The sequence below is a fragment of the Ranitomeya variabilis genome, chromosome 1, assembly GCF_051348905.1.
Source record: "Ranitomeya variabilis isolate aRanVar5 chromosome 1, aRanVar5.hap1, whole genome shotgun sequence".
In the NCBI taxonomy this organism is placed as follows: domain Eukaryota; kingdom Metazoa; phylum Chordata; class Amphibia; order Anura; family Dendrobatidae; genus Ranitomeya; species Ranitomeya variabilis.
The window spans coordinates 753,088,154-753,115,773 of NC_135232.1; the positions used below are offsets into that span (position 1 = coordinate 753,088,154).

The 27,620-nt window shown below is 43.8% G+C and overlaps 1 protein-coding gene across 2 annotated transcripts; it reads left to right on the forward strand.

Moving 5' to 3' along the window:
* Window positions 1-202: 202 nt before the first annotated feature.
* On the forward strand, window positions 203-20,176 carry TLE5 (TLE family member 5, transcriptional modulator). Of its 2 annotated transcripts, none has more exons than XM_077270799.1 (7): window positions 203-707; window positions 2,616-2,713; window positions 6,174-6,237; window positions 9,742-9,786; window positions 12,797-12,859; window positions 14,019-14,093; window positions 17,275-20,176. In XM_077270799.1, the coding sequence occupies exons 1-7, from the start codon at window positions 675-677 to the stop codon at window positions 17,491-17,493; spliced, it is 597 nt and encodes a 198-aa protein (XP_077126914.1). In that variant the 5' UTR covers window positions 203-674; the 3' UTR covers window positions 17,494-20,176. The 2 variants fall into 2 exon arrangements, with proteins under 2 accessions (XP_077126914.1, XP_077126922.1); XM_077270807.1 differs by having other exon boundaries at window positions 17,278-20,176.
* The last annotated feature ends 7,444 nt before the right edge of the window (window positions 20,177-27,620 follow it).

The following is a 27,620-nucleotide window of genomic DNA, read 5'->3' on the forward strand; positions in this document are numbered from 1 at the left end:
TAAACGTTCAGTTTTAAAACCCCTTTGTGGCGGCCATTTTGCTGGGTTGAATCATGAAAATTTTGTGAAATTAGCTTTGAATTTGATTAGTTACAAATCCACTTGCCCATCTTCTATCCAGTAACACTAACCACATAGGCTAACTAACAATAATTGTCAGGCGCAGTGCCTATAAGTAGCGCCCCCAAATGGCCGAGAAGCCGGAGTGCTTGAGAGCGGGTCAGTGTTGGCAGGCAAGCCGCTGTGGGGCCGTGACAGGACAGCCCACGTGCACAAGGGTCACCATATTGCCTCAGACATTCGTGGGAGGCAGGAGGCGCAAGCATGACATTTCCGCTGCTGGCCTGCAGAGGGCGCCAAAGAACCATGTAGCCGCATACGCCGTCGCCATTAAACAAAAGGATCCTGATTAGATTGAGAGCTGGGATCGAGGCGCAGAGCTGGGACAGGCCGGGGCCTGAGGGGAGGGGGCGAACCGGGTGAAAGCGCGGGGCAAAGCATCGGGGCTAGGAAACCGACCGGTGGACGGGGAAACGAGTGCGAGACAAAGCGTAACTAAGCCTCTCAAGGCCAGGGCTGAGGGCATTGATCCTTGGCAGACCAGCAGGAGAGGCTGCTGCTGGCGGCACTGACCCTGGGAGCGAGATCAACACCGACCGGGGCCAGAGTGGGACATGATGTTTCCTCAAAGCAGCAGCCGCCACTCGGTGAGGACAGGCCCGTGTATATGTGTGTAATATGTATGTGTATAATATGTGTGTATGTATGTGTATATAATGCACACCATCCCCACCATGTTAGTCTGAAGGTGCAGAGCCTATGTCTGCCATGCCTATGTCTGCCATGCCTATGTCTGCCATGCTTATGTCTGCCATGCCTATGTCTGCCATGCCTATGTCTGCCATGCCTATGTCTGCCATGCTTATGTCTGCCATGCTTGCGAGTTCTTCCATGTTCTGGCCATGGCTGATGTTCTTGCACGACCAGCCGCCTCCTCATTGTAGGATTTCTATAGTCAGCCCCCATTATATGGCCGCTCGTCGTGTACTGACATGATACTCTAGTCCGCTGCCATAAGGGCGCGTTATTTTCTGATTTCCTTGCGGTAATACTCCCCTTCGTTCTGGGATATTATTGAGAGGCGTTAAACGTTTTTATTCTGGGAGATGTCCACGTCCTCACTCTGATTGTTGCTGGGCAGGCTTTGCCTGGTGTATGAGGCCTCCGTTCTGCCCAGGGTCCTATAATGATCAGGTATTGCTGTAATATCCGGTGTATGGGGATGCAAATGAAATGTGTCCCAATGATTTATGTACGTACCCCCTAGGCAGAATATATTCCTTATAAAAACCAAAGCATTAGTGTAACGGTGTCTGTCCCCCATCTATAACCCATTATTGTCATTCCTGTTGAATTGTCGGATTTATTCCCCTTATTCTTGCACTGGACAGGACAGTAATTGCATGTATCTTGCTCACAGGCCAATTGCTCTCTACTAGCGGGAACATCTATCTTGCCCCTTTAAGTCTACGTTCACATTTGCGGTCCTCGCCGCAGCGTCGGGCGCCGCAGCAGCGCCGCATGCATCATGCGCCCCTATATTTAACATGGGGGCGCATGTACATGCGGTGCACTTGCGTTTGGCGCCGCATGCGTCCCTGCGGCGCCCGCGTCGGGGCGCAGAGGACGCAGCAAGTTGCATTTTTGCTGCGTCCGAAATCAATGAAAAAAAGGACGCATGCGGCGCAAAACGCAGCGTTGTGCATGCGTTTTGCAGCGTTTTTGTTTGCGTTGTGCGCTGCGGCGCCGACGCTGCGGCGCACAACGCAAATGTGAACGTAGCCTAAGGGTAGCAGCACACAAGGCGGGTTTGTCCTCTCGAGATGCATGCAGAGAATACTGCCAGACATATTCCCCCCCAAAGACTGATGCTAAGCCTATAGTGCAATTATTCATAAATGACTTTCTCTAAAAAAAAAAAAAAATGCGAAAACTTATTTATGCAATTCCTTTTAAGGCTATGAATTAACGGTGAAATTTGATTCCATTTCCAACTGATCAGTCGGTGCATACAGAGGTTTTTTTTTTTCTATTTCTGCCCCCTTCCTTCTCCATCAGGAGTGTTTTCTAAAACCATTTCAAGGAAAAAAAAAACCCCTGAAAACTGATCGTATGGATAGGCAAGATGATTTCCCATTTTTAGGAGGATCTTGCAGAGTATTCACTTTAAGAAAAAAAACAAAACAATTTTTGCACCTATTCTTTCATACAACTGGAAATTGTGCAGAAAAAAAAGGTAAAGTCCATGAGTAAGTGGATGGTGGTTTGGAATTAACTCTTGCACGCTTTGCAAAGAGGTGAAAACTGCTGCATACATTGCGATGTTAGAGATTGCACAGGACATTTCAGTGTCTATTGGGTTTGTGGATTGGGTAAGGTACTATGACACTCCAGAATGTCTGTACACAGTCTGCCATCAGTCCGCCGTGTGCAGGTCATCGTTCTGTAGGGGACCGTGATCTCGTCATGTACCTGGACCTTTAATTGTGCCGCCGCATGGTGCTCAGAGGTAGTAATGCTGTCCTATATAAATCATTATTCCATCTCCTTCCCAGGGCTCATCTCACCTGCCCCAGCAGCTGAAGTTCACAACGTCCGATTCCTGTGATCGCATTAAAGATGAGTTCCAGTTGCTGCAGGCGCAGTATCACAGGTAGGACGAGGCCTTCTAGTGTGTGTGACTCTTTCCTAGCCCTCTCCCCATAATGTGCGGCGGCCTGCATTCTGCCTGCACGCTCACCAGTCCCCACTATCCTGCTTGGCAGCCAGCTTGCACCTTCCTCCAGCGCTCTTCCCACAGACAGTTGTCTGTTCACCTAAATCCTGGCCCGCAGCCAAGGCTCTGCTACTGTAAGGAACTATGCTACGCAACGGTGACTGCAGCTTACCTCCGCTACTTCTCTATTGATCTTACACCGAGCTGTGACTGAATGTTTAGATATCAGGGACGTCAAATATTCCGGACTTTAAAAGAGATTCCAGTATGTTTCAGTGATGAGCTGAAGAATAGGTCCGTTCTTTATTTTCGAATTGTCTATTTACTAATATGCACTTTGTTTGGATTCCTTACCATTTTCATGGCACCTCTTTGCTGTCAGTGAATGAAGCTTTAGGCTATGTGCACACGTTGCAGAATTGCCGCGGAAATTCTGCAACTCCCTGCCGTGGGTGTAACGCATGCATTATTGGCATGCATATTCCCGCTAAACACTAGCGTTTTACAAGCATAATTAGCTTGCAGAATGCTAGCGTTCTCCAAGTGATCTGTAGCATCGCTTGGAAAACTGATTGACAGGTTGGTCACACTTGTCAAACATAGTGTTTGACAAGTGTGACCAACTTTTTACTATTGATGCTGCCTATGCATAGAATGTTTAACCCCTTCCCGACATGTGACGGTATAGTACGTCACATGTCGGGACCCCCGCTTTGATGTGCGCTCCGGCGGTGAGCGCACATCAAAGTCGCGACATGTCAGCTGTTTTTTACAGCTGACATGTGCGCGCAATAGCGGCGGGTGAAATCGCGATCACCCGCCGCTATTAACTAGTTAAATGCCGCTGTCAAACTCAGACAGCGGCATTTAACTACCGCATCCGGCCGTGCGGCCGGATATGAGCGCATCGCCGACCCCCGTCACATGATCGGGGGTCGGCGATGTGTCAGGAAGGTAACCATAGAGGTCCTTGAGACCTCTATGGTTACTGATTGCCGGTGGCTGTGAGCGCCCCCCTGTGGTCGGCGCTCACAGCACACCTGCAAATCTGCTGTGTAGCAGCGATCTTATGATCACTGCTGCATAGCAGAGCCGATCGGGTTGTGCCTGCTTCTAGCCTCCCATGGAGGCTATAGAAGCATGGCAAAAGTAAAAAAAAAAAGTTTTTAAAAATGTGAAAAAAATAAAAAAAATATAAAAGTTTAAATCACCCCCCTTTCGCCCCAATCAAAATAAATCAATAAAAAAAAAACCCAACCTACACATATTTGGTATCGCCGCGTTCAGAATCGCCCGATCTATCAATAAAAAAAAAGCATTAACCTGATCGCTAAATGGCGTAATGAGAAAAAAATTCGAAACGCCAGATTTACGTTTTTTTTGGTCGCCACGACATTGCATTAAAATGCAATAACGGGCGATCAAAAGAACGTATCTACACCAAAATGCTATCATTAAAAACGCCAGCTCGGCATGCAAAAAATAAGCCCTCACCTGACCCCAGATCACGAAAAATGGAGACGCTACGAGTATCGGAAAATGGCGCAATTTTGTTTTGTTTTGTTTTTTGCAAAGTTTGGAATTTTTTTTCACCACTTAGGTGAAAAATAACCTAGTCATGTTAGGTGTCTATAAACTCGTAGTGACCTGGAGAATCATAATGGCAGGTCAGTTTTAGCATTTAGTGAACCTAGCAAAATAGGCAAGCAAAAAACAAGTGTGGGATTGCACTTTTTTTGCAATTTCACTGCACTTGGAATTTTTTTCCCGTTTTCTAGTACACGACATGCTAAAACCAATGATGTCGTTCAAAAGTACAACTCGTCCCGCAAAAAATAAGCCCTCACATGGCCAAATTGACGGAAAAATAAAAAAGTTATGGCTCTGGGAAGGAGGGTAGCGAAAAACGAAAATGGAAAAACGGAAAAAGCTCCGGGGGTGAAGGGGTTAAAAAAAAAAAAAAAAAAAAAATTGTAGTAATCTCACCTTCTGACGGCCCCCGCAGCCTTCCTGCTCCTCGCGATGCTCCCAGCAGTTCCCGTTCCCAGTAATGCCTCGCGGCAATGACCCCAGATGACGTAGCATCACGCTAGACCGCTACGTCATCGCAGGTCATTTTAGCAAGGCATCACTGGGAACGGGGGCATCGCGAGGAGTGGGAAGGCTGCGGGGGACGCCGGAAGGTGAGAATATCACGATTTTATTTTAATTCTTTTTTCTTTTTACAGTTATATGGTTCCTAGTGCCTGGAGGAGTCTCCTCTCCTCCTGCCTGGGTACCCAACCGCACATGATCCGCTTACTTCTCGCATGGAGGGCACAGCCCCGTGCAGGAAGTAAGAAGATCAATGCTTTCCTATGTGTGCAGAATCCCTGTGATTCCTAACAAAGAATGAACATGCTGCGTTTTTTTCCAGAATTAGTTTCCGATGCGGAAAAAAATGCAGCATGTGCACAAAAAATGTTGAATGCATTAAAAATGATGGGATGCTTATGTAAGCTTTTTTTTGGTGGGAAATGGCTGAAAAAACGCTAAAAATCCTTCACGTGTGCACATAGCCTAAGTGTTGCAATAGTGAACACAGCTTGGTGCTTGTTGCACCGTATCAGTCTAGGCAACAAAAAGGGTATTTGTCATCCGATTCAAACCGCGGGCAGCATGGATCAGAACCCGGCTACACAATGTCAACCAGGTATATTTTCCTCTGAATTACTACGGCATTTCATAAAAAGTCTACTTTAAAGATCCGTAGATCTTACTGTGGCTTTTCCCAGCGCTGCTAGAGGAGACAGATCTCTTGTATAGTGGGAGGCCAGTTATTCTCCTGCAGTGGAGCTGGGAAGAGCCGGCTGAGAGCTGAGCTGACCTAGCATAGCTCCAGTTATGCTCGTGGCCAAATCTTTAAGGTATATTTTCTCTGAATCGCTAGAGTTTGAGTAAAATGTTCCTGGCTGCAATTGTGCAACAAGGCTGATCATGGTTTGGGCAGCACGAATCGGGTGGCATATCCCCTATTTCCTTTAAGGCAGTCTTCCACAAGTGTAGAGAACCTCAGCCGTAATATGGCTGCAAAAAAAAATGCATATATTGCATGCTTGCGTGAAACATGCCTTAAACTTAGTTGTTCCCGTCCTCAAAGGTTGGTATTGTTGGATTGTGCTAGCAGAAACAAGACTAGTTGGTGTCTTGTGGCTGGGCAGCCTGTGCCTATTACTGTGTGCCTACCCCCCTTTAAATTGCTATATAATGCCTTCTTGAAGGGCCAGCAACAATTTATTTAAATCATAGGTTAGGCTGGTGTGACATTCTAGATAAATGTCAGCATGCAGCACTCACAACACCAATGGGACATATCAGCCTGCTGATCCTCTCCTAACAGATCCTTTCTGTATTTCAGCCTTAAACTGGAATGTGACAAGTTGGCCAGTGAGAAATCTGAGATGCAGAGGCACTACGTCATGGTAAGTAGTCAGAGTATAGGACATTTTTAAATTGTGTGTTCCCGCATGCCTCCCAAACTAAGAATATAATGCATTGGAAAGGACTAGAAATGCAGCTGTGACTTTCATACTGTACCATTCAACCACCTTATATAGGACACATCAGCAACTCTTTTATAGGGTGACCTGTCTGCTGGAAGGATGAAATACCTAGTTAATTCTTCTACTAGATCTCTAATCCAATGGCAGGGGCAAGACTAGAAAGTTTATAGGTCATATACATGTGTAGCCTAAATTATACTGCTTACAGCAACATGTGGTCACGACTCTGGGTTATTTTGTCAAGCAAAAGTGGTTGGGGTGGAGGCAGAGCTGAAGATCTTCCTGCTTTACAAAGAACACTTCACAATGTGGGTGTGTATCTTTGTATGAAACAGGTGGTCGGCTGGGATAAGCATCATTTTATTCTTTAAGAAATTAATTTCCCGTCAATATGATCGAGGGGTCTGACTGCTAGGACCCTCAGCAGTTCCAAAAGTGGGGCTCTGTAGAACCCATCTAATAAGAGTGAAGGTAGACCACAGCTGTTGTAATATTTAAAGCAGTAGTCTACACTTTTCTGTACAGAGAAGCACAATGGTCAATGTATCCCAATGTATAGACATGAATTCCAGCCTTCTGCCGGAGGTATACACCTAGAAAGCCTTCAAATGTGTCCCTCAGCCAAAGAGTCTTGGCTTTTTCAGATGAAATTTGATAGGTTCAAATTGAACCCCAATGTGTTTTCCCAAAACTAAGTTTTGAACATTGTTACATTTCTCCTTTTGGCCTTCTTGTTATGGGCCCATTGGACAATTAAGTCACAACTGGAAACCATCTGAGATACATGTAGTTGTCTGCCTTCCATCTCGTCTGTGTTTAGTAATAATCTTGAGGGTGAATGCGAATTCGCCAGCAGACAATCCACAGGGTGATACAGGATCTGGCTATAGATCAGATCTTCCAAATGTCATCCACACATAATCATTCTGATTTATCAATACCGGCTATCTTTTTCTTTTTATTCCTCTCGCCGGCCTTGATGAGGGAGGTGTGTTGGAGTCACACTTGAGACATGAACAGGTGCATGAACCAGGAGCATTGCCTGAAATATTACTCCAGTACTTTATTTCTGGCATATGGAATGCTGCAGCTCGCCGTGAATTGGACGAGCTGTGACGTCACGCCTTGCCGCTTCGCCAATTTTGGCGGCACTGGTACAAACTGTTGTGAAAACGCCGAAAGATGCAAGATTTTGGTGCCATTCACAACTGTGCCAAAATGTTGCAAGTTTTCATAGCAATTTACAACAGGAATTGGGCAAAATTGTTTTGATGAATCAGGGGGCCAATGTCTACTATTTTTGGGGGGAATTCATAATACACCACCCCCCTCACAGCACATTGAGGCTATGTGCACACGTCAGGATTTCTGGCAGAAATTTTCCTGACAAAAACCGGACATTTCTGCCAGAAATCCGCATGCGTTTTTTTTGTGCTTTTTTTCCCAATGCATAGAATAGCGGGATAAACGCGAAAAAAACGCAAAATTAATGAACATGCTCCTTTTTTTACCGCGATGCGTTTTTTTCGCGGAAAAACCTGAACGTGTGCACATACCCTCATAGTGAAATCTGAAGCATTTATACACTAAACTTGAATTTGCTGTGATTTTTGCAAAACAAAGATTGGCAACTCATGGCTAATCTAAATTTTTCCAGTCAGTGGTGAAGCTGGTCTACTCGGGACAACCAGAGTCAGATGTCAGAGGGTTCCTCTTGTGTGGCATAGCCCTCTATTATAGAAGCAGCCAATAAATCCTTGCATTACAGCAGCCTCACAGACTAACTGGTCACATGTAACTGTTTTATCCGCAGGTTTGGGTTGTGTAGGTGCTGCGAGCTGTCCCGTTAACTGGCGGAATAGCTTGTTTCGGAAAGGGGGGTTTTCTGGCGGGAGATTTAGGTTGCATGGACACATGTTTACAGTAATTAAGATACAATACTACCTCCTGGTTCAAGCTTTGGGGGGCTCCTGGTTTCCGGCAGAGTGTAGCCTCTGTGTATTACACATGTATTGGATACAATTTGCATAATTTTCTTCCCACTCGAGAGGCCGGTTTCTCATTCAAGGGTCCTTGCTAATGCCAAGTTTTTGTGACCAATTTAGGAGGCCTCCCTTATTTTATTCCCTCGGAGAAGCTCTTTACTCTCTGTTCAGGGCAATTAGGTCTTTAATTATGTCTGCCAAGATGTAGCTGCAGATGTTTAAGCAGCCAGCAGTGCTCCTGCTTGGCATTAACCCCTGAGGGCAATTACAGAAACCTTCCTGTTTTTATATGGGGTAATGATCCTTGCCTCCTAAAATCCACCTCAAGGGACCTTAATGCCTGTCAGTGTAAACAAACAGAGCTTGTGCGAGGAGGCATTGTTTAATTTCTGATTATACTGGGCTGTAGCTGCCTGTGTTTATGTTCGGTTCTAAGCTGGGTAGGAAGGGGTTACATTGGCTAGGAAAGACTTGGATGCCTGAGAAACCAGAGTTTGAGTAGTTTAGAGCTGGCTGCCAAAAAATAAATCCACCTCCCTTCTGACCCCCCTGCTCTTCCCCTCTCAGCAGGTCTCTGGCTTATCCCTCTCTTGTGGGGTTATGCCATTCATTCACTTTTCCAGACAGCTGCTTGTTACAGGATGGGGAGGGGAGAGGGCCAGGGCACAGTGTAAATCTGCCTAAAAATCTTTCAGGGACTTGTAAGACAAAGAGGTCAGACTTTAGGGAGGGGGCAGCTTACCAGACTCTGTTTTATTTGTTTTTTGTTTTGTTTTTTAACTGTTTAAAACCTTATTTTCCTATTTAAGGAAGCAACCATGGTGTACAGTCTTTAAGTCATGTGACTAATCTGGCAGCACATTTATATTCTCTGGCAAAGCTAGAATTGTCCTTGAAGAACCACTTTTTAGAAAGCAATTTTGGGTGGTCACTTTAAATTGGTTTCTCGGTGTATGAAACGAAGAGCAGCATTAGGTGCTTGCCATTTGTCACAAATAGTTGGCTGTGATCATGTAAATGTGGAAAGGCTCAGACGACCACTTAAAATGCACCTGTTCAAGGGTGGCAAACTTGGCTGTGCGATCAGGATCTGTGGTCAAATCACTGCTGGTACACATTACAGAAGTGCAGAAAGCTTCCCCAAGTGACCCTCTAAGGTATTTTTAGAAGTCCATTGGTGACTGCTGTACTATTAGACCAATGTCCATTTCATTATAAACCACGTTACCTGCTGAATAAAACCTCTTATTATATACCACGTAGAAACCGTAAGACCACTGATCACATATGGGACTTCATGTAGTCTGTAGCAAAGTTACTGCTAGAGTATTATTGAGTGGTTTAATGTTGGGGTCCTTTCACATCGGTTGTATCAATGACACTGTTTCTTTATGTTCCTGAATGTATTTCTACCTGTTAATTTGATTTCTCTTCCCAGTATTACGAAATGTCTTATGGACTAAACATTGAAATGCACAAACAGGTGAGTGCTTGTCTTGAGGTCTATGTAGAATTCACAGAAAGGATTCTTATCAGTTTCTCTTTTTCCAACTCAACCTTGGAAGTTGTTGCGTTTTTTTTTTTTTTTTTTTTGTCCAACGTTTCTCAAAATTGGAAGACTCCATTCTCTTTTTGCGACATGGTTTATTAATCGTTATGTACATTTTAATAAAATCTTTTGCACCACTTTTAATTCTAGTCCTGAAGATCTGCCTTTTTTAATAAACCTCCTATAACATCAGGAGGCGCTCTAGCAATACTGACAGGTTCTACAAAGAGATGGGAAGTCTCTGATCTGACTTATAAGCCACGCCTGAGCATAGGAGGAAGCTGATAATCAAGAACACTGTTATTCAGAAAGTCCAATGCCCGAGTGATGCCAGCCTGTTTGTCGCTGTAGCCAGAGTGAATGTGTCTTGAACCACCACTGCTGCAAAAATGTATGTCGGCTGTTTTCTCTGGTGGATCTGGACCATAGAAATGTAGCATCTGAAAAATGAGGGGTGCTGATATGTACAGGTTTGTCCTGGAGACTTTAGACTTGCTTTACAAATAAATATATACATATTTCTTGCTGAAGCTTGGGAAAATAAGGTATTCAAATGATGTCCTCCAGAAGAATGAAAGCCACATGTTGGAGATGACTACTCTAAAAGTCATGTGATATCTCTGACTCTTAAACCCTTAAGGTACCGTCACACTAAACGATATCGCTAGCAATCCGTGACGTTGCAGCGTCCTGGATAGCGATATCGTGTTTGACAGGCAGCAGCGATCAGGATCCTGCTGTGATATCGCTGGTCGTTGATTAAAGTTCAGAACTTTATTTGGTCGTCAGATCGCCGTGTATCGTTGTTTGACAGCAAAAGCAACGATACCAGTGATGTTTTACAATGGTAACCAGGATAAATATCGGGTTACTAAGCGCAGGGCCGCGCTTAGTAGCCCGATGTTTACCCTGGTTACCAGTGTAAAATGTAAAAAAACAAACAGTACATACTCACCTTCGCGTCCCCCGACGTCCGCTTCCTGCACTGACTGAGCGCCGGCCGTAAAGTGAAAGCACAGCACAGCGGTGACGTCACCGCTCTGCTGTTAGGGCCGGCACTCAGTCAGTGCAGGAAGCGGACGCGAAGGTAAGTATGTACTGTTTGGTTTTTTTACATTTTACACTGGTAACCAGGGTAAACATCGGGCTACTAAGCGCGGCTTTGCGCTTAGCAACCCGATGTTTACCCTGGTTACCCAGGGACCTCGGCATCGTTGGTTGCTGGAGAGCGGTCTGTGTGACAGCTCTCCAGCGACCAAACAGCGACGCTGCAGTGATCGGCATTGTTGTCTGTATCGCTGCAGCGTCGCTTAGTGTGACGGTACCTTTAGTCATTTTGGAAGGCCTGTTAATTCTAAACGAGATTTTCTTTGACAACCTTTCTTCTGGATGAGACTCCCTGAATTGATTTATACACTGTCATGTTGCAAGGCTTGTAAAGGGATGAATGTTTTACTTTAAAAGTAGCTACCTCCCAATAGTTGGTGCTAGCGTTGGATTTTCTTCTAGATGAAGGCTCTTTTTGTTTTTCCATACTACAAGCTTTGAGTCCAGTGTTATGAGCAGCATTAACGTACCTGTATGTTTCCCACCTTTGGGAGAAACCCCCTTGGCACTAGCAGCCTACATTTAGTAACACAATGTCTACTCCTAATAGAACTATTCCTGAAGGCTGAATGTTGTCACACAGACGGTAGTAGCTACCAGCTTTCCCACTAATTGGATAGAATCAACACTTCTGATTTCTTACTGTATGCTTCCTTAAGGTACCGTCACATTAAGCGACGCTGCAGCGATAGCGACAACGATGCCGATCGCTGCAGCGTCGCTGTTTGATCGCTGGAGAGCTGTCACACAGACCGCTCTCCAGCGACCAACTATGCCGAGGTCCCCGGGTAACCAGGGTAAACATCGGGTTGCTAAGCGCAGGGCCGCGCTTAGTAACCCGATGTTTACCCTGGTTACCAGCGTAAAAGTAAAAAAAACAAACAGTACATGCTCACCTGCACGTCCCCAAGCTTCTGCTTCCTGACACTGCCTGAGCTCCGGCCCTAACAGCAGAGCGGTGACGTCACCGCTGTGCTTTCACTTTCACTTTTTAGGGCCGGCGCTCAGTCAGTGTCAGGAAGCAGACGCTGGGGGAGGTATGACGCTGGGTGAGTATGTACCGTTTGTTTTTTTTACTTTTACGCTGGTAACCAGGGTAAACATCGGGTTACTAAGCGCGGCCCTGCGCTTGGTAACCCGATGTTTACCCTGGTTACCAGTGTAAAACATCGCTGGTATCGTTGCTTTTGGTGTCAAACACAACGATACACAGCGATCGGACGACCAAATAAAGTTCTGGACTTTATTCAGCGACCAGCGACATCACAGCAGGATCCTGATCGCTGCTGTGTGTCAAACTAAACGATATCGCTAGCGAGGACGCTGCAACGTCACGGATCGCTAGCGATATCGTTTAGTGTGACGGTACCTTTAGAACATGCCTGTACCAACACCATTGCTCTGTCACTAGATCTACAATAAGCTGTGGTCTTAAGACCTTTTGCTCCATATATAGCATTATATTAAAATAATGACATGCAGACTACTTCATTCAACCTAGGATTTGGCAAAAAATCCTCCCTTCTGTCTTCTGAATTCTTAGATTCAATGCAGTCTGAGGCTGAATTACATAGAGAAGGTCTGCTAAACTCCGTACTTCTAGTAATCTTGGCCCACCAGCAGCTCTCTGCTTGGTCTTCATAATGAACGTGTATACTATAGGCTTCGAACCTACAGCTAGGTATTTATTGAGCATGGGCAAATTATTAAAAAGAAGCACATCAACATATTTGTGACTAGTGATGCAGGGCTGGCCAGATTTGTGTTCCCAGTAACAAGTTCTCTGTGAAAATGATCATTCTTTATAAATTAATCTGTGGTGTCTCCTGTCTACCAGGCTGAAATCGTTAAGAGGTTGAATGGGATCTGCGCGCAGGTGTTGCCTTATCTCTCTCAGGAGGTATGTTTCGGACAGTGCTGATACAAAGTGTGTAACCGCTTCCAGACTATGGGTACAAGACTTTAAAATGTTGTGTTCAGACATTATTGTGCAAAGGGAACCTGTTGCTTGATTCATCCTGCCCAAATCACAGGCTTCATGAGGCTGCATGATTGCATCCATAAATAGGTTCATATCTTTATTTATTTATATTTTTTTCTGATACTTGCTGTCGTTTTAGTGAAAATGTAATTTGAAGATCCAGCTTTAGCCCATTGGTAGAGCAACTAGTTCAGAGCTTCTCCCACATGAATCAAGGAACAGGTTCCCTTTAATGCAGTCATAGACTCCTTATATATCTAGGTACTTTGCTCTACTATGGCTTCTTTTAAATATACTGTGTTTTTCCTGGCCGTTTTTGCAGCCCCAATAGATATCTATGGGGCCGCAAAACTTCCCAGCAAAAATTCCACGGTGTGCCGTATGGCCGTGAGGGCTGTATTTGCGGCCGTGAAAAAAGATCGAGCCAGCTCTATCTTTTTCACGGCCTCCATTGAAAGTCACTTCCGGTTGTGCAGAACGCCTTTTTTTTTCCCAATACTTCTTCCATAGTATTGTAGAACTGAAAAAAGGCGATCCGCAAGTTTTTTTTTTTTTTTTGCGGTCTGTTATTGCTACAGACTGCTTTTTTCGCATCGATACGGCACGCAATAACGGGCCGCAAAAAAAAAAAAAAAAAGGCAATGTAAAAGTAGCCTAATGTTTCTAAGTCAAATGTTCAATAATGAAATGTGTATTGAAAGAACAGCATGAGGCACTTGTAACCTCCTCTCCGTCACTCCCCCATATCCCTCACCCCCATATCTCCTTCTGGTGTGCAACGATTAACAAAGTTCTTTAAACGGGTCTGCTACAATAAAGTGAGAATCCATAAGTTGGACACTTGCCCTGGTCTCTTCTCACAATCAAGAAGTGGTCACCCTCTTATATGTACTTAGTCTACAGCAGGACAGGACACAGCCTGAAATAAGTTTCTTTTCATGCGCCATTCTACTCACCATATTTTTCCTTGTGGGGGAAATAAAGGAATTCCTGGAACTTGCAGACAGGCTAGGAATAAGACTTTTTATCACTTCCATTTTACAATGGTTACTTACTAATCTTGATTTTCTTTTTGTAGCACCAGCAACAAGTCCTTGGAGCTATTGAGCGGGCAAAGCAAGTGACAGCGCCAGAGTTGAACTCCATCATTCGTGTACGTGAAAAATCTGCTAAGATTGCTAGAATGAGTGATTACTTTTTTTCTTAAGGTCTGCTTACACTAGCCTAGCCGATCCTGAGCCCTAAGCAACCGTTGATTGGAGGTTATTTAATAGCCTATATACACAGGCCCCCACTGCACAATCTGTAATAGAGAAAACGTTCAGTCTGTATAAGCTGCCATTGCTCTCGGTAGCATAGGTCATGTTTACACATGATGTGATGCCGGGAAATATGTTTTGTACAGCACAAAAGATCATTCCACCCAACAAATTAGCATTAATCCTTTTTCCTTAAAATAGGTTATAAATGGCTTATCGATGGGGGTTACAGAACTTTGAATAGAGTGGTGCTCTGGTATTCATCATGGTGCTTCTCCATTTGTGCCACTGATGGAGACAGCAAAGAGTGCTAAACTGTTTCATACAGCCCCATAGACAGTGTGACAAGCTGGTTCCTAAAGGCTCCTCCTTCAGTCATGGAGTGAGGGGAAATGTGAGGAATGGGGGTGGATCTTGGGGCTCACCCAGTGGTCAAACATACAGCAGCTTGCAAAATTATTAATTCCCCCCTTAATTGTAATATCACAAAATGGGTAAATAGTTATGTCAAGAGAGGGCCACACACCAAAACTCTCAGCCTGGGCAAGGAGGGCATTAATCAGAGTGGCAGCACAGAGACCAAAGGTAACCCTGAAGGAGCTGCAGGACTGCAGTATCTGGCCATACGACCACAAGAAGCAACACACTCCATAGATGTGGCCTTTATGGATGAGTGGGCAAGACTATATTTTTCAAGACGCACCGGACCATAAGACGCACCTACGTTTTAGAGGAGGAAATTAGGAAAAAAAATTGAAGCAAAAAAAGTGGTCAATTCTGTACTTAATATCCCCTATCCTGGTGTGTGTATGTGTATATATATATATATATATATATATATCCCCCATCCTGATACACATGGCCTCCCTCATCCCTACCCTGGTATGAATTGCCCATGGGAGTGGAGCAAGGTGAATTTTCTTTTCTCTTAAAGTAGCGGCACTCGTGACCGCTGACACTGTGCTTGCTAGAGAGCAATGAATACTGCTCTGCGTGCACATAGTCCGCGCGTGCAGAGCTTTGAGTATTCCGGCTGCTGCCCTTCGGCTTGCAAGCATCACATGACGTCTATGCCATGCGCTGCTTACAAGCATAAAGCAGCTGCTGGCATCGGGACAAGATGCTGCGAGGGAGCGCTGGGAAGGTAAGTGTAAGGGTATGTGCACATGCTGCGGATTCCATTGCGGAATTTTCCGCAGCGGATTTGAGAAATCCGCAGTGAAAAACCGCTGCAGTTTTTACTGCGGATTTATCTCGGTTTCTTTTGTGGTTTGGAGCAGGTGTAAACCCGCAGCGGAATCCGCACAAAGAATTGACATGCTGCGGAAAATAAACCGCTGCGTTTCCGCGCGTTTTTTTCCGCAGCATGTGCACTGCGGATTTTGTTTCCCATAGGTTTACATTGTACTGTAAACTCATGGGAAGCTGCTGCGGATCCACAGCTGCGATCCGCAGCGTGTGCACATACCCTAATGTGTTTTTTGGGGTTTTTTTTAAATATTTTCTGATGGGGCCATACACACCAGGATGGGGGTGGGGGCCAATCATTCGGATGCTATTAAAGAGACCTGAATATTTGCCTTGCACGCCCGTGGGCATGGAATGCAGTGAATATTCATTTCTCTTTAGCAGCGGGCACAGGAGTTAGCCGCAGCCACCAGCTCCTGCCTCTGTGACCCGCTGCTCTGCAGATACCGCTCCCCCACCTCCCCACCACAGCCAGAGCTGGTCCATCCGGACTATAAGACGCACCCCCATTTTCCTCCACATTTTTGGAGGAAAAAAGTGTCTTATAGTCCGAAGAATACGGTCGTTTCCCCTAAGTAGGTTCATCAGGAGAACATATGCTATTCTTTGTATTTAGCAGAAATGGTTTACACACGATATCTGATAAATAACAAGAATAGAGTGTGTTCTGATAATGAATTCAGACCTGCTGTTCACCAGAAGAAACAATCTAACTTGAGCTGGAGCAGTTTTGCCTTGAGGAATGGGCAAAAATCCCAATAGAAAGCTCTTGGAGACTTATCCAAAGTGACTTGCAGGAGGCTCTACAAAATACTGACTTTACGGGAGTGAATATTTATGCATACTGAAGTTTTCAGGTATTTTGTCCTATTTTATTTGCTTCACAATAAGAAAGCCAAATGTTCAGTTATAGGCATGTCCTTTATATGAACTGATGCACAACCTCAAAAAAGTGAAATTACAGGTCGTGAGGTAGCAAAGTATGAATAAATGCCAAGGGGGTAAATACTTTTGCATGCCACTGTACACATGTGCTGTGAATAGGCAATCGTTATCTGGAGTGAGAGAACCCCATTTAGTTACATTCACAGTTTAGGCTATACTCCATCAATCTTTTTGGGGCTGTTTTTTGATCTCTGAAGTGTAGCCATATTTACAGTTGGATGGCAATTTTCTTTAAACCTATTTGTCTTTCAAAAGCAAATATTTCTTCCATTATTGGACCTGTGGGATTGTGTGTCTATTAAACTGCCAGACAATAATTGATGTTCTCTTGGCATGTTCTCAAGGCTCCAAGGGTGTTAATGTCCACAGTTTAATGGCAGTCTGCTCTCACCTGATCATACACTCACAATGACAACCCATTTTAGGAGCGTGTCCCAGAGCTGAAAGCAGCTTGCCATTGCCAACTGTACCTTGTGTGGGATTTTGTGCCCCTTACCAGACACAGAATTATACATAGAAGACTCGTATCATGTCTCCTGTGCATGCTATGAACCGAGATCTTATTGGAAGTTGACACGTAGTATCTGATATGGCTTCCATAATGTAAAAAAGGGTCAAGGTTTTTATATTGCTCTTGGAAACCTAGCAGACCCACATTCTCTATCAGGGGAGCATAAAGATCTATCAGGCTGGCTCTTTACCCTCAAGATTTACAGGTGGGCCATCTGTCTTCCTATATGGAATAATGTCCATCTTAGTATAACCTTTTTATAGTTGAATCCCATGCAGTGCTTACAACTTATGGTATGTCCGTTGTTGCTGTTCCTGGCAGTGATGACTGTCAGGCTGACATGTTTTTTAATATATTTTCCTTTCGTACAGCAGCAGCTTCAAGTTCATCAGCTGTCCCAGCTACAGGCACTCGCCCTCCCTCTTACGCCACTACCTATGGGACTACAGGCTTCCTCTCTGCCTGTTAGTGCCAGCAGTGGGCTTCTCTCCCTGTCCGCACTGGGCTCCCAAGGACATCTCCCCAAGGAAGACAAGAATGGGCATGACGGAGATCCGCGACCTGATGATGACGGTGACAAATCAGATTAAAACCATGGATGACGTTGGATGGATAAAGGTGCAGCGTAGTTGTAACTCTAACCCTGCCAGGTGGAGTTACATTGTAGAGCCTTATCCCATCATGCACTGGAACAGCTTCTTGTGTCCACGGGTTTATGAAAGCAGGACACTGGCAGCCAAGGGGGTTATTGCATTTCTTGACACTGTATATGTATGTGTACATATATGGAATGTACTGCGAACAGTATTGTAAATTGGCTGACTTCTACTAAAAGCACAACCCCCATCTTTTCTACAGAGTTTACCTTTCCTTGTTGATACATTAGTATAGTGCTTATTTTAAATGCAGCTCTGGAGCACAATGGTTTGGAGGCTGTGAGGCTCCCTGCTGGAGGTTTCCAGGTCAGTTGTGTGACCCCTTATTTACTGCTGTGTAATTGGCTTTGTTCCACCTCACCCTTGTCGCATGGCAGCAGAATGTAACCCAATATAAAAATGATGGCGGCCATATATCCATCATCTACTCACAATAGAGAGGCCGTTCCTGTGTGCTGTACTTTTTTGGAAATGCATTGAACTCTAATTTATGGGAAGAAAATACCATCACCAGCTTCTTGCACCTTGGAGCCATCACTTAAAGGGGCAGGCACACAATCCTTTTGTTTTTCTTTTTTTAATTAGATTATTAAAGATAAGTATATCCTATAATTTTACAAACTTCATGACTGATGCCTTCCTGCTGCACCTCTGTGTGTTCTTTGTCAGTTCTATTGCTTTTCTGTGCTTTTCTAATTTTTGGGTGAAAGGAGCTTTTTGGATAGTCCTTAATCTTTTACTGAGTATTGCTCTAACTTTTACTGTTGTTTGGAAGATATTTTTCTAATTGCTGACAGGAAGGATTATTTTATTTTTTATGGGAATACAAACCCTCATTCACTTTTCAGTGACACTGTTCTATGAGCAAAATTAATGTATTATAGTCGCTTATACCCACTGTCGGATAAAAGTTGCATCTAAAGAAAAATAAATATAAGTATCTTTTGAAAATAGCTACAGCAATACTGGGCCTGTCAAAGTTGTTGCCTGGTATTAAGATATTAATGGCCTCTCCTCAGGATAGGTCATCAATATTTGATCAGTCAGGGTCCAACACCCGAATCCCCCATAGACAAGTTGATACTTGGGGCCATAAACAAGAAAAGTTGCACTCTAGTACTTTTTTATGTTTATTGTATATGTAGGTGGCTGCCCATAGTATGCACCTGTTCACATTAGCTTGGAAGTGCCAGTCAGTCTTTTGTCATTGATACTTCGGGTCCTGGCTGGTGCACAGAGCCAGAACACCACGCTGCACACAGTCGTTGCTATTCCTGTGTGCTGCAGCTCAAATCTCATTGAAGTGATTGTGATCCGAGCTACAGTACCCAACAACAGCCTCCAGAGCGTACTATTCCAACAGATGCTGTATCCGTGTACACGGAGTCAGAAATTCTCAGCTGACTGTTGGGGTGCTGGGAATCACAGATCTATGGGGTCCAAGAAATGGCATACATAGAGGATGGCCGTCGATTCTGACGGTAGCTTTTCTCACCGAAAACAAGACTCTGTAATCTGAAATACCAGTTCCTTGTCTACCCTGACCTTTTTTTAGGGCTCCCATTTTTGTTTAAAATAAATGTTCAATATCTGTCAATGGAGCTTAAATGGGACGTCCAGTATCCTAAAATGGTGCTTGGTTAACCCTGCTGAACTACATTGTGGCTTCTTGTTCCCTAGACTGGGTTCTGAAGGATTGCTGGTGTGGATGCATTGATTCTCAATACACACACTAGCTCCTATGGTAATCTACATGTATATTGACTTCTGAAAACTGTATCCAAAGCAGAGTATCAACAGAATACTCAATGTCCCTACGTCTGCTGTCTTTGAGGTCTCTGTTCAAGGAGCAAACACTGACTTTAGTGTAAATTATGCAGATCCAGCATTATCCTGGTACCATTCTGTACAACTCCAAATCACATTTAATGTTCAAAGAACACTTATTAGTAAATGGATATTGTGAATTCTATACTGTGGAAAGAAGTGGTGTCTGCAAAACCAGTGCTGCATTTTTAATCCCAATATAGGGAGGAGAAATCTACTTTGATAATAACTAGGGATGAGCGAATCGCTTCGGATAACTCCTTATCCGAATAGCTATGGCGCTTACCTAATAGCTGCATCGGGAACCCAGGTACCTGGAGCGCTCCCAATAATCAGCTGTATGTGTCACGGCTGTGTGACAGTCATGACACAAGTATGGAGCGCCTGTTTATTGGGCGACACATGCATGTGCTGTGACTGTCACACAGCTACGGCACCGAACAGCTGATTATCAGCAGCGCTCCATTTATCCGGGTTCCCGATGCAGCTATTCGGATAAGGTGTTATCCGAAGCTATTCGCTTATCCCTAATAACCCTTTGCCACCAAAAAAATCATGGCACGGTCAGTGGTTAAAGTAATTCAAAGAAAGCAGAAATATATGATGCCCTTCCATATGTTTGTAAGGTAGCATGTACCCAGACCAGGTGTGTGCCCTGTACATAGACCTGTAGAAATACTCAAAAGCCTCATTTTCTTTTATTTTTTTCCTTGTCTAAATCACTGACCATGTTGGTATTCTGTGTGGAGGGTGTGACTGTGCCTTTTTCAATAAATTGTTTCAATGCCTGCTCGTATTATATGTCTCATTCCTTATTGGGTTAATGTAAAAGGTGGTCAAGAACATCTGCCAGTGATGTCGCTGGTAGCGTTTAGTTTCCACATATGCTAAGCTAATGTAAAAGTATTTATGCCATTTGCGTTTGTGGACAGCTGTGTGATGTGTATGACCGTCAGATGCTGGGTAATAATCCCTACTAACATTCAACAGTAAATCATGGCACTTGTTAAATTTCTTTATTAACAAAAACTAAATCTCCAAGCAGTCACAAATACTCGGAGACCACCCGAGCAACAAGTACTCACTCATCACTATTAATAACTCCTTCATTAATACAGCAACATGTATTTTCTTGAATCCAATGTAATGTTACAGATGCAAATTTCCAGAAAAAAATCCAAAATCACTTTTATCCCCTTAATGACTGCTGATACATGTTAAAATGGCTGTCTATCTGGGCTGTTTTTTCCAGTCACCAATCATATAATCGCTGTTATTCAGTGAATGACAGTGATCACATAAAGTGTCTGCTATTAAAAAGTTTTTTCACTCTTCTGACATAACATACATGTCATAGAGAAAAATGAGGTCCCTAAGCCTGCTCCATACCCCCAGAACTCCAACTCCTCTTCCTGGAAAAAAAATGGCTGCATGCGCAGTGCAACATCCCATCCCCACCCCCGAGATCTGCCAGCCGGCATCAGCAGGGATTTTTCCTATTGGTTCAATTTGATCAATTCGCAGTTGGGCCTAGGTTAGGTTTAGTTTCAAGTGTGTGTGTGTGTGTGTGTGTGTGTGTGTGTGTGTTTTTTTTGTTTTTTTTTTTTGTTTTTTTTTTTTTTTTCAAAAGTTATTGAAAAAAAAAAAAAACTACTAGTGTTTCGCACAAGTTCTTGGGGCTCGAATTTGCATGGGGGTTGCTTGAGCACCTGAGATGCATACCAGAGAACCCTGATGCAAACTTGAGCAGCGAGCACTTGCGCTCATCACGATTGACATATTCAATATGATGACTCAATATCAAATTCTGTTAAATGCGTTTTTGGGTTTTAAAATTCTCACTATACCTCCTGGATAAAATCCTTGAGAGGTGTCGTTTCTAAAATGGGGTCACATCTGGGTGTTTTCACTGTTTAGGCACATCAGGGGCTCTCCAAACATGACATGGCATTCGCTATCGATTCCAGCCATTTTTGTGTTCAAAAAGTCAAACTGTTCTCCTTCCCTTCCAAGCCGTGTCCAAATAGTAGTTTTTTCCCCCACATATGGAGTATCTGCGTGCTCAGAAGTAATTGCACAAGTCCATTTTCTCCTACTATCCTTGTGAAAGTAAAAACATTGGGGTTAAAACATTTGTGAAAAATCGAAACATTAATTTTATTTTTTTTACTTACACATTCCATGAATTCCTGTGAAGCACCTGAGGAGTTAATAAACTTCTTGAATGTGGTTTTGAGCACTTTGAGTGGTGCAGTTTTTAGAAGAATGTCACCTTTTGGGTATTTTCTGTCATATAGACCCCTCAGTCACTTCAAATGATGTGGACCCCGGCCCTCCCCCCCCCCCAAAAAAAAAAAATGGTTTTGTAAATTTTGTTGGGAAAACGAGAAATTGCAGGTAGAATTTTAACCCTTAGGAAGTTATAACAAAACTATTTCAAAAAGTGTGCTGATGTAAAGTGAACATGTGAAATGTTTACTTTTGTGTCATATAACTACATGATTTAAGGACTTAAAAATGTAACATTTGAAAATTGCTACATTTTCTATTTTTTTTTTTTTTGTACATTTTTAGTATTTTGATAAATATAGGCAAATCTTATTGAGCAAAATTTACCACTGCCATGAAGTACAATGCCCGAGAACATTATCAGAATCACTGGGATACGTTGAAGAGTTACAGAGTTATTACCCCATAGTGAAACGGGTCAGAATTATGTGGTCTGGTTATGGAGGTCAAAATTGGCTCTGTCACAAAAGGTTTAAGGTGGGGTTTTCAAAGCCCTGTCCCCTATTTATCTGTATTTGATACGTAATATATATTAGACACCCACACCAAATTATTTATATCATTTTATTTTTTTTCAAACCACAGCTAGGACAGGGGTTTTACAAAACTAGAGAACCCTTTAATCACTAGTAGGTCTCCCACATTGATAACACAGGTCAACAAAAAAAAAAATTTTTTCTGGTGTCCAAAATATTTTAATGATTTTGGGGTATTTTTGGGGTGCTGATTCTGAATATGTCATCAGTTTTGCCAGATTGGCTCAAGTTTTTGAGATTTTTGGTATCTTATTTATAGCACTTGTTGGTAAATGCGACGCATCATCTCATTAATTTCTTTGGATTAGTACTTGAACTGAGCAGTTCTCAATATAGTTTTGTGTTAATTAGTGTTCTAAAAGTTTGTTCATAGCTTGATTTTTGCACTAACTTTATGTTGTTGTCTGTTTTCCAGTGAAAAGCATGAACTCATCAAGAAGAAGTTGTCTTAACGATCCAGACTCATTCTGTTACATTTGTGGTGAATACACACTGCCAAAACATAGAAGAAACATAACAGACTTCGTGCAAAAAGTGTATTTTGCCTATTTTGGGGTTATGCTTGGGGACCAAGACAAGTTTGGGCACCACACATAGTGTGCAAAGCATGTATCGAATTATTACGAAAATGGAGCAAAGGACAAAGAAAAAGCTTCAAATTTGGTGTTCCAATGGTGTGGAGAGAGCCAAAAAATCATCATGATGACTGTTATTTCTGTGCAGTGCAAGTGCAAGGATTCAATAAGCATAAGAAACGAAAATGGGAGTAACATGGAATCTGCAAGAAGGCCTGTCCCTCATTGTGAAGATGTGCCTGTACCTGTGTTTACCATAAATAACAGTCATCATGATGATTTTTTGGCTCTCTCCACACCATTGGAACACCAAATTTGAAGCTTTTTCTTTGTCCTTTGCTCCATTTTCGTAATAATTCGATACATGCTTTGCACACTATGTGTGGTGCCCAAAACTTGTCTTGGTCCCCAAGCATAACCCCAAAATAGGCAAAATACACTTTTTTTACGAAGTCTGTTATGTTTCTTCTATGTTTTGGCAGTGTGTATTCACCACAAATGTAACAGAATGAGTCTGGATCGTTAAGACAACTTCTTCTTGATGAGTTCATGCTTTTCACTGGAAAACAGACAACAACATAAAGTTAGTGCAAAAATCAAGCTATGAACAAACTTTTAGAACACTAATTAACACAAAACTATATTGAGAACTGCTCAGTTCAAGTACTAATCCAAAGAAATTAATGAGATGATGCGTCGCATTTACCAACAAGTGCTATAAATAAGATACCAAAAATCTCAAAAACTTGAGCCAATCTGGCAAAACTGATGACATATTCAGAATCAGCACCCCAAAAATACCCTAAATTCGATGAAATATCTTTGGCACCAAAAATGCTGTTGACCAGTGTAATTGATGACTAACATCTAGAATCCTACCTTATGCTTGAAATTATGTAAAATCGATACACACATTAAAGTTGTACAAAAATGTTTGGCTTTTTTTTGCCAGCGTAGGCCAACTGTTTGAAAAGTGGATGGAGCTCAAATAGTGTATGGCCAAGTGGGCAGACCAAACTAATCATGTATGCCAGCCCCTGGCTGTGTAAATTTCGGCCGGCCTCCTCCATGTGACCTGCTTCCCTGAATCCATGCTTTAATCTGTCGAAATAAAAGACCGTTTTAATGGGACAGAGTGCCACCTTTCATCCTTCTTACAATTTCTTGTGTTGGTACACAGCAGTTGAAATATGCATCAAATTTTTTAAAACTTCATCCGAATGGTATTGTGTAAATAGGGTCCATAAATGTATGTAGGCTGCCCTACTGTATGGTTAGGATATGGAGGATTCTGCAAAAACTGAGATTGGCTCGGAACAGAGCCTGGGGCATGTGAGTAAGCTTGCAAAAGACACCCACTTTTTCACCTTACCCCACACGTAGAAACGCATGGCATATTCTCTGTGTATTCTAGGGGGAAACACCTGCTTTGGCAACTCCAAAAGGGATGGCGAGAAGTCAGGAAAGGGTAGAAGATGTGCAATCTGTAACATCCAACTACCGGACACCTGGAAGAAGCGTCTGTGAACCCTGCACTTCAAAAATTATTAGAGAAGAGCACACTTCTTGCTGTCGGACATGAGTCTCATAATCTGAGAAGTGGCCCAGGCCTCGATATCTGGGCTAGGTCAGGCACATACCTCACAGCCCGAATCCCAAAGTGGTTCCTGTAAAAGGGAAATAGAAGTGTCCTCTGAAGAAGATATGTCGGATTAATCTGATCAGGAAGAAGGGAGAGTATTTGCTGAGCCACCCGAGGGAGGGAAAAGATATCTTATTTCCTCCGAGGACACAGATGAACTCCTCCATGCAGGAAGCCCCAAAACCCCTCTCCGTACAGGACAAGATTTTGGAGGGTTACGATCACAGAAGAATACAGTCTTCCCAGTCAACAACCACATTTGCTCAATGATCATGGGAGGATACGAAAAAAAAGACTGGTGATTCCTAGAGACTTCAGACTTCGCCTACCCTTTGAGCCGGAAGATATCAAAGCCTGGGAAGACACCCCCAAGATCGATAATCGGGTGGCCAAGGTGGCAAAGAGGATCTCCATTCCTTTTGAGGACTCCTCCAGCCTGAAGGAACCCATGGACTGGAAGTCAGACAGCCTCCTAAAGAGAACCTGGGAAACCTCAGCAGCCATAATTCGGGCTAACATCGCCACAACTTCGGTGGCTCAATCTATGCATTTATGTGTTGACGATTTAGAGGAACACTTGAGGTCTAAGACCCCCAGGGACACCATCCTGAAATCCCTTCCCCTCCTGAAGCTGGTGACCGGATTCATGGCTGACGCATCAGCAGAATCTGTACGATTCGCAGCCAGGAATGGGTCTGTATCCAATACTGCTCGGAGGGCTATCTGGCTAAAGACATAGTTGGAGGACACCCAGTCCAAAAACAAACTGTGTTCCATTCCCTTCTCAGGCAGTAAAGTGGTTCCCTGAAGAGAAACCAAAGAAATATCAGCTCTTTCATAGGCCCCCAACCTAGCCAGAGGTCAGGCTATAAGAGGAAAGGAAAAACAGGCAGATGGAGCTACCCCAAGGAAGGTAAGGGTAAAGACTCCATTTTTGGCTCAGGCTCGGGTAGAAAATTACTCTGTGAGAGTGGGGGGGGGGGGGGAGGACAGCTAGGGTGATTCCCGGGGGGCTGGCAGGAGATCTCAGGAAATCGGTAGATTTTGGGGATAGTCACCTGCAGTTACAAAATAGTTTACCCAACTCCCCCCAGCGAGGCTCATCATAAACTCTCACCCTCAGTCAGCCATTTCCCCCATGTGATCAGATGTCCAAGATCTCCTAAAGATCAGAGCTGCAGTCCCAGCACCCGAACAAGAAAAGTGCAAGGGCCATTGCTCCAGTCTCTTCTCAGTAAAAAAAAAAAAACCCTCAGGAGAGAGCAGGACAATAATACATTTAAAGACCCTGAACCACTTGATAAAGCACAAGAAATTCAAAATGGAATCCATCAGATCTACAATTCGTCTTATAGACAGAAATGCAGTGATTTGTACCCTAGACTTAGTACGCATATTTTATCACGTTCCCATCCATGCTTCTTTTCAGAGATACCTAAGGTTTGTTCTGAGAGTCCAGGGGAGAGTTCGGCACTACCAGTTCTGTTATCTTCCCTTTGGCCTAACTTCAGCAGGGTGTTTACCAAGCTTGTGGCGGCGTTAGTCGCCTATCTAAGGAAACAGGATATCATCACAGTGCCCTACCTAGATGACTTCCTGATCATAGCCAGCTACAAGCAACAACTCGGAGCACTGCCAGACCTCGATTTCCACGCTTCAGAGTCTGGGATAGGTCATATATTGGGAAAAATCGGATCTTATTCCTTAATCCAGAAAGAGATTCCTAGTAGGTTTGTCTAGACTCCCAACTGAGAACATCTCTTTTAGCCAGAAGAGAAGCAGATCGCTATGATGGAAAGAATCCAACAATTTACAGGAAACCGCTGCTCCATCAGAGAAGGGATGAGAATTCTGGGACTAATGACCTCTTGTATCCCCTGCGTACGGTGGAGTCAGTTCGACTCATGAGAACTCCAGGGTACGATTCTAACTGTCTGGGACAAACGTCAACCGTCACTGGACCCTTTGATGCCCCTGTCTCTCTCAGTGAAGTAATCTCTACGCTGGTGGACCACTATGGATAACCTCCAGGAGGGTGTTCCCTGGATTCTCTCCTCTTGCACCGTGATAACCACAGACGCAAGTCAGCTGGGCTGGAGCAGCCATTTGGAAGGAAGATACTTCCAGGAAGAATGGAGTCCAGACATGGGATCCAGATTCTCGAACTTCAGGGAACTGTATGCAGTATGGAAGGTACTACTCCAGGTCCAGTCGACGGTCAGACATCAAAGTCCTTTCCAACAACATGACGACTGTGGAGTTCTTACGGCATCAAGGGGGGCCAAAACATCCTGCCTTGCAACACATAGCAAGGAAGATCTCCAGATGGGCAGAAAGGATGGTGCTATCCATCTCTGCAGTTCACCTGGAAGGATCCAGGAGCCGGGTGGCATACTTCCTGAGCAGGCAGAAGATATGCCCGACGGAGTGGGAACTGAACGAGGAGGTGTTCGGCTGGCTGTGTCATCACTGGAGGGTTCCACATGTGGATCTGTTCGCATCCAGAGAAATGCGAAGGTTAGAAAATTATTTTCCTTAAACCCCCTAGATGGTTCAGTAGGAGTCGATGTTTCCACGCTCAGGATTTGACGCAGGAAATCTGCATCAGAGGTCACTGGCTGGTCACCTGCGGTTTTTATTACATGCGTTTTTTTGTCACTTGAAAGAAAGCTTATTGAAAGTTGGCTTCTTGGTAGGAAAAAAAATGATTTCCTGTTTGTAGATAGGGTATGTGCACACAGTCAGTAAACCCCTTTTGGTTGGACGCTGCATACATCTGCAGCGTCCAACCCGCAGCGCTCAGGTGTTACAGCATAGTGGAGATTTTATGAAATCCCATCTCCTCTATAATTGCAGGGATGCCTCTGGCTTCCCTGCGTATACGCATATGCGGCGTGTCTTTAAAGACTGCAACATGTATATTTATCTTGCGGAGATGCTCAGTCTCCGCAAGTTAAATAGCACCGTTCTATGTACAGGATACGGTGATTCTGCATGTGTTCAGTGAACACATGCGGAATCACTGCGCAAACAAAAGTCGGCAGCGCTTTGAACGGAGCGGGTATCTGCTGCGTTGAAAATGCTGCCGTTCCGGACAGTGGAGACAGATGCGGTAAAACCGTATCTAATTATTAGTCACATGCGTATTAACTGTGGAAACGCAGCTTACTAAGCATGTGTACTAATTTACAT